Genomic DNA, 12,927 nt, shown 5'->3' on the forward strand with positions numbered 1-12,927 from the left:
TCTGCCAGCGGCATCTCGACCCAGCTGAGGGAATTCAGGCTGACATCCATAGATAATGAGTGTGACCTGTCCATGTGGCTGCTTAATGACTGTGTCTGTTCGCTGGGGGAAGTTTGATGCCCACGTTGTGTGGCACGAGCACACTGCGACTATGTTACCAGGGGTTCTATTATTTACCGTATATATATCTGCATTTGAATTATCGCTGTTAATTCTTGAATTTCCCCTGGGGATCAATAAAGTATCTATCTATCTATCTATCTAACAGATGAGCCTTTAAAACATTCATTGCTGTTGCACTATTTCTGATGTTGCAAACGCTTCTAGCACCATGAGAATAAAAAACATTTTCACAACTAAGCTGACAAAGACAAAGCCGTGAAATATAAACACTGTACAGAATTATGCCATATTCAAAACACAACTATATACGCAGTAAGTTGAAGAATCACTTCAATGCCATGCATTGTGCATGTGCTTACTGCCCCAAACTGTGCTGTCATATTTCTATTGCCTGGTATTTTCACATTGGGGAGTGCATAACTCAGACTGCATGTGGGATTAAGGTTGATGCTCAGGAGTCATTCTAACGTTGGTGCCTCTGCGGGAGGTTAATGCACTGCCTGTCGCTGATGTTTCAACTGGAATTAAGAGGGAGCTCTGGACATAGTCTGACAGACATCCTCCACCCCCCGACTCCTCAGGGGTTTATGATGTGTTCAGTGGCTGTGGAGCCATAGAGCCGTAGAGCCCAGCGCTCACCTTGGACCGATGCACCTCTCCATCATCGTCCTCGCCTCCCACGCCCAGGATCTTACGCGTCTTGAGCCGGCTCACCAGGTCTGTCTGACTGTGCTTCTTCATCAGAGGTGGATGGGATTTACCAGCCATGCTAGGAGCCTAAAGGGTAGAGAGAAGAGAAGAGAAGAGAAGAGTCAAAGACGAAAAGAGAAACAGGAGAGTTGCTATGTCTATTACATAATTAACCAATAATTATTCATCAACAGCAACAGGAAATTAACCCATTGAAATATCTATTAGACTGCAAGGATTGTATTCTAAAAAACAGAAACCACGACATGGCTGCCTCATTGCAACAGCTGTTCTTGTCGCAAACAAAACCCCTCATATGCAAAGCTCCATGTCTGAGACTGTTGCTTCTCCCTCTCTCTACTGCCCCACACCAAGTGGCATCGCATTAGCACCTGGTTAACCCCCTTAACAGTTTAGATCAAATGCTTGCAAAGCATTTACCAACACACTTCGCTCATTCTCAAATCCATACCCAAAGCCATTCCCACATAGTCGGGCCCTCACACACCAGGTTTCTCATCAATATGCCCAAAGCGCAACAACACACTGAACACATTTGTCATTGCACAGATGAAATTCTGATTAGATTCCTATGCGGCGGACCGTCACAGCTGATTTGCTGAATATACTCGACTTGGTCAGCTGCATATATTTCACACTCCCTTGGACTCAGTGGTCACTTCCCAAGTTCAAACGGTCAAGTTATCAGTTCAATTTCACTTTTCCAAGCATTTTCTTTTCCAGGTGGGTGCTACACATTGGTGGTGGTTAGTAAGGTTTATTACTGTTGTTTATGCTTTTGAATGTGTATGCGACTGAAAAAACAAATCACAGTCTGCCTGGCATAAGAGATCATGAATGTAGACCTCTGTCCTACTAAAGAATACATTTCTCATGTAGGATTACACTTACTTCCTACAGAGGCAACAGATCAGTTTGTTACATTAACAGCTGTGCAGTCAGCCTCGCCTTTGATATCAGACAGAACATGGTCATGCTCTGCAAGTTACACGCTAATTATTATGACCGCCGCGCAGCGAAGCGGGTAGGGCAGACACAGTTTTCTGTGAATATCTCGAAAACCGTAGGGTTTAGGAGGACCATTTTTTTTTTGTATGTTGATCTCAAGGGGCCATGTCAACCCATTCCATAACTACTCATTTCATGTATAGCGCCACCTAGTTAAACACAAAAAAGTAAAAATGAGGTGTTGTAATTGAAGGTATCTGTGACCTAACAAAGTCAAAACTGTACAAAATTGGAAGTGTAGGATCATTATGACACCCTCTGTATGCACGCCAAGTTTCGTGGAATTCCGTTCATGGGGGGCCACACAATAAATTCATTTATGTTACTATACACCAACTGGCCTGTAGGTGGCCGGAGACAGTTTTCTGTGAATATCTCGATAACCGTAGGGCCTAGGAGGTCCACCTTTTTTATGTATGTTGGTCTTAAGGGGGCATGTCAACCCATCCCATTACCACTTATTTTATGTATAGCGCCACCTAGTTAAAAATGAAAAAGCAAAAAATTAGGTGTTTTCATCACAATATCTCTGGCTGACAAGGTCAAAACTGCACGAAATTAAAAGTGTAGGATCATTATGACACCCTCCGAATGCATGCCAAGTGTGTACTTTCGTTCATGGGGGGCCTTACAATAAAATAATTTATGTGTACATTTAGTGACGTACACCAACAAGGATTCCCGGGACACTGAAAGACCGGGGTACACAAAACTTGGTGGGCATGTACCCCCACATGGATAGCATGGAACCGTCATTTTTCGTTTTGATCTGTAGCCCCCCCGCTGGACTGGACCCCCCGAAAGGAGGGTAGGGCAGACACAGTTCTCTGTGAATATCTTGAGAACTGTAGGGCCTAGGATGACCATTTTTTTCTGTATGTTTGCCTCCAGGGGTCATGTTAACCCATTTCATGTGCACACATGTGCACAGATACACACACACACACACATACATTCACAGTAATCATACGTATGACACATACTTACACAGTAGACATATGTACGCTTGCATGCACAGGCACATACGCAGGCACAAACACAAGCACGCACGCACACACACACACACACACACACACTCACACACACACACACACACACACACACATAACATAAACATAACACAAACAATCAAGAATTTCTCAGAATTATAAACAGGCAAGATGGAGGTGGGGTTGTATAAAATGAATTTTACATGTGAAATCTATGAACTAATCATGTTTTGGTACTTGTTGTCTAGCAGATACCAGTGAGAATTGAGTGTGGATAATGCAATTTAGTGAGACAGTTAGAATCATATAGGCCTTTCAGCGTGATTTCTTTTTGTGGAAAAAATGTGCTGGACTGGGCGGCGGTCATATTTTGTACCGCTCTGCGGTACATCTAGTTTTGTCTAGTTCAATAGTCATAGTTGTGTATCTAGGTAGGTTTTGCTGCCACCAACAGTAAGATGGTCATTGTAGAATAAGCAAGAATTTTTAGTAAATTAATCTGCAAGGAAAAGTACAAAATAACTAGTTTGTGTAATATTCACAAATGTAATTGAGTGTACTAACTTAAAACAGGGAATATGTAATATGAACTCCTGCATCATTAAAAATGAGCTGGCACTTTTGACTTTTGAGGATTTCTTCACCAATCATCAAGCCAGCCCAGAGGCAAAAGAAGAAGTCAGCTGTCCAGGTCATTTCCTCTGAAAGAAACTGGGTCTCTTATCTTGTCTTGAAGTTACATCATATACTTTCAACGGTCACCACAGATGACCTCGTGATTGCATCCGTGTTGTTGTAAATCTTACTCAGATATTTCTGCATTTGTGGGCTGAGCCGTGCGTAAACAATCAGTTGTCAGTGTTTTTATACGCCTCTCACCTTAATTGGGTTTTGAACTTGCATGGACACGAGAGGAGTGGCCCAATACATTCTTGGGCAGCACAGGGACTCTGCTACAACACATGTAGCACCTTTGTGTCTTTGAGATAAGTATATTAATATTTCTTTTGACTATTTAAGAGCATGATTGGGTCTCTCCCCGTCTCAGAATCAGGCCCTTTTATCAAATTATGAAGAGTAGCAGTCAAGTAAGAATGCTTCTCAGAGAACCCCGCGCCTGCCAAATAGCCCACACCCAAAGATGTATGCACTGTGGCGGTATCCAATTCAAACCCCTTTTATCAAATCTGCAATGAGGTTCCATGAAAGGTTCTGGTGTCAATAAGTCTTTTGTATGTACACGTAACATATTGGAAACAAAACTGAAGGAACATCAGTGTATACAGCGGGGAAAATAAATATTGAACACGTCAACATTTTTTTGAGTAAGTATACTTCTAGTGAGGCTATTTGCCTGAAATTTTCACCAGACATTAGTATTAACTTAGGTAATCCACACATATAAAAAAATCCAAACATTAATGTTCATAAGTAGAGTTATGAGTAAAAAAGTGGAATGCCACAGGAAAAAAGTATTGAACACGCCTACTGAAATGTCTTAAATACTTTGTGGAAAACCCTTTATTTGAAATGAGAGCTTCAAAGCATTTCCTCTATGACGAAACTAATCAGTCGCAGTATTCAGGTGTGATTTTGGCCCATTCTTTTAAACAGATAGTCTTTTAATATTGAAGATTCCAGGGGTCCCTCTTGTAAATCCTGATCTTTAGGTAACTTCAACATGTTTTTCTTCAGTAATAGAGTCATGTGGGGTGAGCACGCATAGAGGCCATGGCGGTGGAGTGCATTACCTATGATTTTCTCTGTAACAATTGAACCTGCTGCCTCCCAGTCTTTCTGGAGTGGTCCTTGGCTTTTAGGCTACACTTCTGACTATCCTTCTGACTTCCTGGTCAGAAATCTTGTGAGGAGATCCTGTGCATGGCCGATTGATGATGCAGTGATGTTCCTTCAACTTGCAGATAATGGCTCCAATACTGCTTACTGGATGATTCTGAAGTTTTGAAATGCATCTGTGAAATGCATCTGAGGTCTTGGAAGAGCTCTTTGCTTTTACCCATCATGACATGTTTCTTGTGTGACAACTTGGTAACGAAAAACCTTTTTATAGCTCATCAATATGTACTAACCCAGCTTACATTAATTTGCACAGATAGGAGAGATAATTACTCTCTAACTATATATAGATTCCAGCTCGTTCGTTGCCATTCCTTGCCTTTGTGTCCTGTTTTTTCTTAGTGTGTTCAATACTTTTTCCCTGTGCCATTACACTTTTTTACTCATAACTCTACTTAGGGACTTTAATGTTTGGATTTTTTAATATGGGTGGATTATCTAAGTTAATACTAATGTCTGTAGAAAATTTCATGCGAATAGCCTCTCTGGAAGTATACTTACTGAAAAAAATGTTGACGTGTTCAATACTTATTTTCTCCGCTGTATCTGAACTAAGGGATCAAACATTCTGACAGATGGCATTAGTCTCTAAACTATGGGGCCACCGCCAATGAATCTCTGTCTGGGGAAAGACTCTCCATCTCTGTGGAAAGATGCATCCACATGTTTAGTCAAATTTACAAACAAGTACAAACAACCCATTGACCCTGTTCTATCACATGACACCAACGGAAACACTGAACCTAGCTGCATTCTGCCACTTATGCCTAAAACTTGGCCTGGTTGGAAAGAAAGAGGTTAATCCAAAAAAGTATTATTTGACAAGTAGATGACACGGCACAAATTAAATCATGGTTAATTTTAGAGACCATGTGCCTCCAGCTTTTGCCATTTCTGGGCCTTAAAAAGCCTTTAAAAAGGTTAAATATCAACTGACCAAGCCCATTAAAGAGTTTTAGTTTTCAATATATAAAACATCTATAAAACACAAAATGTTTTAATTTTTACCTTAACTAAATGCAACAACATAAAAACCCATTTTGATCTCACAGAGTAACTAATCACACACAGAACAGCTTAATAGCCTACAGAAACTTATTCATGATTCCAGATGGAACTATTTAAAAAGTTCAACAACTGCATCAGTTGTATATTGATGGACCAACAAAAGATACACTATCCAGCAGCTTAGCTCTGGGGCAACTACTGGTCAGTATCCTCTTTTTATAGCAACAGCACACACCCTGTCCAATGATGACCATATATATCTAAGCTTTCATCATTGTGGGGAAAAGGCTTCATTGTTCTGTTTAAATACTCAGTCCCTGCATTAACATTAGTAAATTATGTTGAACACCACTGGTACTTATGTAAGCTAGTACTGCATGATGAAAGACGACATTATCAAATATGGCATCCTGCCGTAGCCTTCACAGAGCATTACTGTCTTAGCTGTGATCCATTACCAAGTTTTGTTGTATCTAAATCTGTTGGGACGACGGCACTAGAAAACAAGACACTAGACAGGAACAGAAGTTCCTCATCCTGGCATGAAGTCCATTTTCAGGTAAATGGTGCATCATTTCAACATGGGCTGAGGTGCATCAACTGGGCCTGTGCTACTTCATACAATATCCCTCCCCCGTAGGACCTCCGCCAACACAGAGCAGCAGGCAATCACAGCCATCATTTCAGCACTTCCACAACAGCTGGCCAGTTGTCTTTCAAGACACGCTCGCAAGATTACTGCTGATGTTGAGAGGCGAGGCACTTGCCCTGCCAGATCAAACGGGGGAACGGGCCTCTGTGTTCAAATCAACGGCGGGGCAGGTGACGGGCCCCCCCCCCCCCCTTGTTTTGAGGGTGAACTGTTGTGAGAAAACATTCCTGCTGTCTAAATGAGGTGAGGGAACGCCTTTTACTTAGCCTGACCCACATTAAAATGTAGGGTCTGGGCACTCACCGTTCGCAGTGCTCAGTCCGAGGGGCGGGATAATCCGTTGTCTTTCAAATTTCTTTTGCATGCAATAGGACAGCGCTATGAGTCCTATGGTTTCCCACCAGCGGAGCTAGTTGGCTAGTTCAAACTTTTGCCAACTTAATAAAAGCTTAACTCGTGTCACACTGTTCGCCAACAGCAACATTATCTTATTTGTTTCCAAGTAGCAGGGAATTCAAGCCAAACCGTTGCAACTCTGCCATCAATCATTATGTTAAGCCCGCCTAACAACTCTATACACGATTTGATTGGCCTGATAGAAGTTGAATTTTTTGAGCTCACAAGCCAACGGAGAGTTGCTAGAATAGCCCTGGCAGCAAATGTAATTTGTTGCTGCTAGGGTGCATCTAGATTTCTAGGCTAGATTTTACTATACCCCACCTTTACCAATCTAGGCAAACTCAAGAGAGAATTTGTACAATATTACAGCGAATATGATTCAACCACATCCAAAAATATCCACAAAGCATCAGGCCCTTGGTTTATAGTAACAAACCATCTGAAGCCATCAAACTTATATGTAACGTAGACATACAAAGCACCTTAAATTTGAGTTTGTGAAGTACGTTGGTCACGCTACATTATCTAGTTAGAAACCCACTGATCTAAAAACAGCTTACCTGAAAAGTTACCTTCTTTTTGCCCATTTCTAGTAGTATGAAGAATAACTACACCTTCTCGAAGGTAGCGTTAGGTGTGTCATAAGTACCTGGACGTGACTTGTGTGAGCATGTTTAAGGAGGAGTCTGGGGTGCCTCAAGACAGGCTCACAGAATCAAGCATCGATTCCCAGATTAGGAAATGCAAACTGGAGGACTGAACAGTTGGTCACACACACTTGTTGTTTGGGGAAAAGGCATGTTAGCCAAGGAAGACTGGAGGACTGAACAGTTGGTCACACACACTTGTTGTTTGAGGAAAAGGCATGTCAACACACATAGCCAAGGACCAGCGCTTGACTCGCCTCAACATTGAGTTGTCAACCCCTTAGGGAAACCTGTGTAAGAGCACTGACGCTCATCCATAGTAAGTGACAAACTAATGCTATTATTATGCCAACTATATCACAGTCATGGAGACAGTCTACGATTACACTTAGTACATTCCATTTCAGGGACAGTCAATAACTTGTGCAAGATAAACTGCTAGGCCACAGACTTCAGCCATGCACTCCCTTGAAGCAGTTTTTGATGTAAGAAATAGATACAATAGATAGAGACAATTCATGTGAGCAGAATAAACTGAGGTTGTCTGCCGGTAACATTAGATCAAAATCTCTCCTGCACTCAGTTTTCTTTCCAAAGAAACCAAACATCCTTCTTTTTAACAGCAGCAGTAAACACACACACACACACACTTAAAGCGTAACTTCAGTAGAGTAAAAACAACCTGAGGGACTATTTAAGAGACAGCCATAGAAGGCTATGGATTGGATAAGAGGAGGCTTTCAGCAGCTAATGGCAATAGATCTCTTCAGAGAGTAGAAGGCATTCAGTAAAACCATTTAACTTAACAGAAGAAAGAAATCACGTGCTCTAAATAGGGCATCCTCTTTAGTGCCAACAAAGAGTCTGGGTCCAGTAAAGCTCATTACACAGGGTAATTGTTTCTTAAGTAGCCGCAGAAATTGCGTTGAAGATGGATGTCTCCTACAGCAGTGAAAATGCCATCGATTCTCCTGAGGCTCAGGGGCTGAAACATCAGTCGACATGCCTATCAACAGAGATGTCATCAGTGAGCAGCATCAATGTCATTTTCACAATCCACAATCTGACCAAAGCCAAAAGGAAAAGAAATGCAATCATGTTTCCCCCTAACAGGGAGCAGGATCAGGGAGGAGAGTGGGGCTACATGACGGTGTAGGAAGAGAGATGCTCTTCTCTTTTTCATGTTTCTTTGTGTGGGAAAAACACACTCCATTACTGCAGGGCTTCAACTGGAACATTTAGAAGATATCCCCTCAGTTCTCCAATAAAAGCTACAATGTGTTAAATCAAGCCAGAACCAGCCAGATATTTGAACAACCCCTCTCATATTCTCCACATCCTGGAGGCTAAAAATTCATATTTGAGGCTCCTCTTAGCTTTTTAACTTTAAGGTTATCTAGGGTTAGTTCCCCTTGAGAAACTTCACAAGGGAAAAGATAGAGAGTATGCTTTTCAGGACATTTCTAATTGGAAAGGATTCCCCCTCTCTTTATTAATGCTATGAAAAACAAAACACAAGCCATATATTTGCAATTTGTTTGTTCCAGTAACAGTATTTTAGCACTTCCCGTTTTGGGTGGTACCCTAAAAGCAATATTCACGGACCTGATAGAACTCTTATGTATATTATTTTTTTCTGGTTGTTTTCATTCCTTAAACCAGTTCAAAGCCTTGAATTTAAGCGTTGTTGTAGTTAAATAATTGAGTACCCATACACTATACTGAATCTTTTTAATGTTAAATTTATATTATCGAACCTTCAGCTACAGTGCGGTCTCCCATTTAATGTCACAGATACTTTGAGCCAGGTAGTTGTGACAATTGCAACATCCCATAATTTATGCCAAGCTGCCTGCATTAGGAGAAGCAGTACTATTGAAGACGTCAGTACAATCTTCATGGATGCCTTTGGAGATTCCATGAAGTTACATCAGATTACAGCAGCAGAGGAAATCCAATCTAATAGTCAGTTGAGTGAGCCTGCAGGCAGAACTCCTTAAAATGCCTTCACAACGCAACGGCTCTTCACAGTGCAAGTAGAATGCTCCATTGATTTGAATGGGATTTCCCAAAGTTCTACAGGTCCTTATTTTCGTCTAAGGACCTCTGAAATAATGACTGCTGTCAATGGCAACGGATTTTCATTCAAAAATAAAGGCAGACAGTTGATCAGCTGTGTTCTAAAGAACGTTTGATTCAAGTTCAGCGCGTGTTACGAACTATTTGTTTCTCAGCAAAAGCCACAATGAAACGGTAACAAATAAATATAAAGAGATATCGTGGAGTTCATTTTTCGTTTTGGCAATTAGCCGTATAATAAGCGGGATAAATGTATAGAACGTCGGTCATTATTGGGAAAATAAGTCCCGACAGGGCGAACCGGACCCCGACGCGCCATATGGAATTCCTGAAAAACTTTATTATCAAGGGAGTGTCATATGAACCCATCTCATGATGCTCTTACATAACTTGCACCACTATGCCACTTGCATACTTAGGTCAAACAGAACTACCTCAGCCATTTATTGGCCTGACTTTTGCACTATTATTATATTGACTGTCTACTGTATGCACAATTGCACAATTTCAACCCATTTTTTTTGCTGCTCTTATTTCTACACTGTATGTGCCTTCTTATTTACTTTTTATATTGTTTAATTGAATGTTATGTTTTTGTCTGTGGACCTAATTGGTAAAATGTCTTGTCTCCACCGTGGGATAGTGGGAAACGTAATTTCGATCTCTTTGTATGTCTTGACATGTGAAGAAATTGACAATAAAGCAGACTTTGACTTTTGACTTTGAAGATTGCATTCTCTTCATTTCCTCTCCATACATAAGGGAAAAGGGGATCCATGTCAACACACCACTTCAAACACACCATGCATGGTGTTCAAGCCTCTATTTCACACAAACCCTCCTTGATGCAATATCTCAGAGTTTGACATCCTCAGCACTACCCTGAAGGTTACCAGGGGGGAAAGGAACAACAGAATCTGCTCCTTTATGCCTATTTCCCTCAAACATGCATTGAGTGAGTGAGGTTTCCTTCCATCTGCTTCTTGCCTTCTTAAGACTGTCAGGGTGATGCTGATGCAGTTGCCTAGCAACGGCCACTGGCACCACTTTGCATGCTTTCTCATTATCGAGAGTGCATGCCAATGATGGGGGCCTTTCGTCTCTGGATGATTCCCTCTGGTTCTTTTGTGTTGCTCTGCGTCGCTGTTGCACCCTTTGATGTTGGCTTAAAGACCTCCATTTCCATCTAATTTGCAGGGCATTTTCTTTCAAAATCCTGCTTCTGAATCAAGAGTGTTAATGGTGACAAGCAACCTGAAAAATTACCCAAGAAAACCCCTGAGTAAGTTTTTCCTGTGCTGTGTATTTCCTGTGCAGCGTGCGTCCAATATCCCTCACCACCGAAATCCCGCAGTACGCCTGAGACGAGCAGGAGAAAGACACCGTTCACCCTTTTTTATGTTTGTAAGTTGTCTGGTTGGTCGCCAGTAGGTGTATGCATGTCAGTGGACCAAACTCGGCCAAGGGGTGTGAGAACAACAACAAAGCATTCCAGCACAGCTGTCAGAAAGAGATGCCCGAGGTGTGGTGGTATCTCGGTTACTCAGAGAGTGAAAAAAGCCCATGGACACACTTTCTTTCTCAAGGCAGCAACACAAATAAACCACCATGTCCAAGATAAAGGCAATCAAGTCATCTTTCAATCTTTTGGAAAAAGTGAAAATGTACCAGCACAAAAACAAAAACCTTAGACACTCATGTGGGTTATGCTTTTTTAAAGCTAAACTGGGGATGTAATGGCTCGAAAAGACGTCAAAAGAGAATATTCCTCCATATCAAATGTTGTTATGCATTCATGCAAGTACTTTAATGAGAAATAGGAGAATTGAGGAGAATAAGTGTGTGAATAAGTGAGTCTCTAATGGGAACTGCCTGGATGTACAATATGAATTATCAGGAAGCAAGGCTTAAAAAGGCATACTCACTGGTTGATCAACCCCTTACAGAATTCATGGGTGTAGCCCTAAGTATAAAAAAAGAAGAGAGCTACGGTCTTCCACGAGTAAATATAAGTCACTCGATTTGTTACAGACGACTAACCTTGTGTGACCTGTGATACTAATTTTAAAAACATGGCTCCCCAGGGACGTGCTGTGTGCCCACCCCTTCTACAACTGAGCTTTGTGTGCGAGGGCATGTCCAGCTTCAGTCCTATATTTGGACCATCTGCACACAGAATAAAAGTAACAGTCCTTTCCCTCAATGACCAGTGAGACGGACACTGCCTGCAGTCCATTGCTTTGTGATGAAGGGGTTGGTAGACTTTACCTAATAGATCATAAGAAGGACAATGTTTTCGTGATGAAGGGGTTGGTAGACTTTACCTAATAGATCATAAGAAGGACAATGTTTGTTTACCCTTTACATCTACTGTACATGTTTTTGTTACAGGTTACTTGTTTTTTGCTTTGATAGTACAATGTGATGAAACAAGTAAAATAGAGTCAAGAAGCACAGTCTGTGTGGGTGTGTGTGTGTATATATATATATATATATATATATATATATATATAAAAAACATGTGTTTTCTTTTTAAAATAGTGTCTAATTGTTTTACATAGCCCTGTTCTCCCCCTGTTCATGTTATGCTATCCAATATCATTGATTAGGGATAAATAAATTACAACCATAACTATGATATGAACATAAATCTATGCATTGCTATAGGAAAATAAAATAAATATTTTATTTTTTATTTTTGTGATTTTGAAACTTGGTCATGGAATATTTGCATGTTTACTCTTCTAACTTTGCCCTTTTAGCCAGATTACCATGGATCAGTGTGCACACCCTAGACTAAGCTATGACAACTTAACTGGATATGTCCTTGCTCCTTTCTACCTTCTATCCCTGCCCAATTGGCATCATGTGCACTCTCTCTCTCTCTTTCTTTAGTCTGCCCTGAATGCACCATAGTGAAAACATTATATCAGTAAAAAAAAACAATATACACACACGTTCACCAGCATTGCCCCCAGCCATTGCCCTCTGCCTCGACTGTACATCCCCCACCCCATCCCTCATGCCTACGCATGGACACACACACACACACACACTCACTCACTCACTCACTCACACCTGGGATGGCGGCAATGACTCAGGGCCCATATTTACACAAAATATTTTGTTAATCTTAAAGACAGACATGCAGGGCACCATCACAGCCATATACCACACACTGCCTGCATGACAACATTCACTGGCATGGGACATGGACGTCACCGTAAGTTATCCGTGAATGTACCTGCCTATCAGATTTTTATGCCAACACCCAACACCAACTGTAAATGTGTGTCTCTGGGTTAGTTAGAATGTCAATCCATTCAAGCCACAGAGCTCCTAGGAAGAACAAAACCTGTTTCACCAGTTTTACAAATATTTCCCCACACTAAGGTCTTTGCTTCCTCTGATGTTATAATTTAATTATTATATACGAACAACGGAATCCGTTAAT

The 12,927-nt window shown here is 41.2% G+C and overlaps 1 protein-coding gene across 2 annotated transcripts in view; it reads right to left on the reverse strand.

Moving 5' to 3' along the window:
- Positions 1-12,927, reverse strand: part of LOC143104937 (tumor protein p53-inducible protein 11-like) — a 58,167-nt gene that overhangs the window by 18,775 nt on the left and 26,465 nt on the right. The window contains exons 1-2 of one of the 2 annotated variants that reach the window (XM_076269270.1): positions 7,308-7,381; positions 763-900 (exon numbers count right to left, since the gene is read on the reverse strand). In XM_076269270.1, the coding sequence (XP_076125385.1) occupies positions 763-900; positions 7,308-7,334 (165 nt within the window). In that variant the 5' untranslated portion in view covers positions 7,335-7,381. Of the gene's footprint in view, positions 1-762; positions 901-7,307; positions 7,382-12,927 lie in introns of those variants that run through there. The other variant, XM_076269279.1, reaches the window with a different exon arrangement.

The sequence above is a fragment of the Alosa pseudoharengus genome, unplaced genomic scaffold (assembly GCF_046254945.1).
Source record: "Alosa pseudoharengus isolate Yale_2024_CS ecotype anadromous, Long Island Sound unplaced genomic scaffold, YU_APseudo_1.1 YU_APseudo_1.1_scf_10, whole genome shotgun sequence".
Classification (NCBI taxonomy): domain Eukaryota; kingdom Metazoa; phylum Chordata; class Actinopteri; order Clupeiformes; family Clupeidae; genus Alosa; species Alosa pseudoharengus.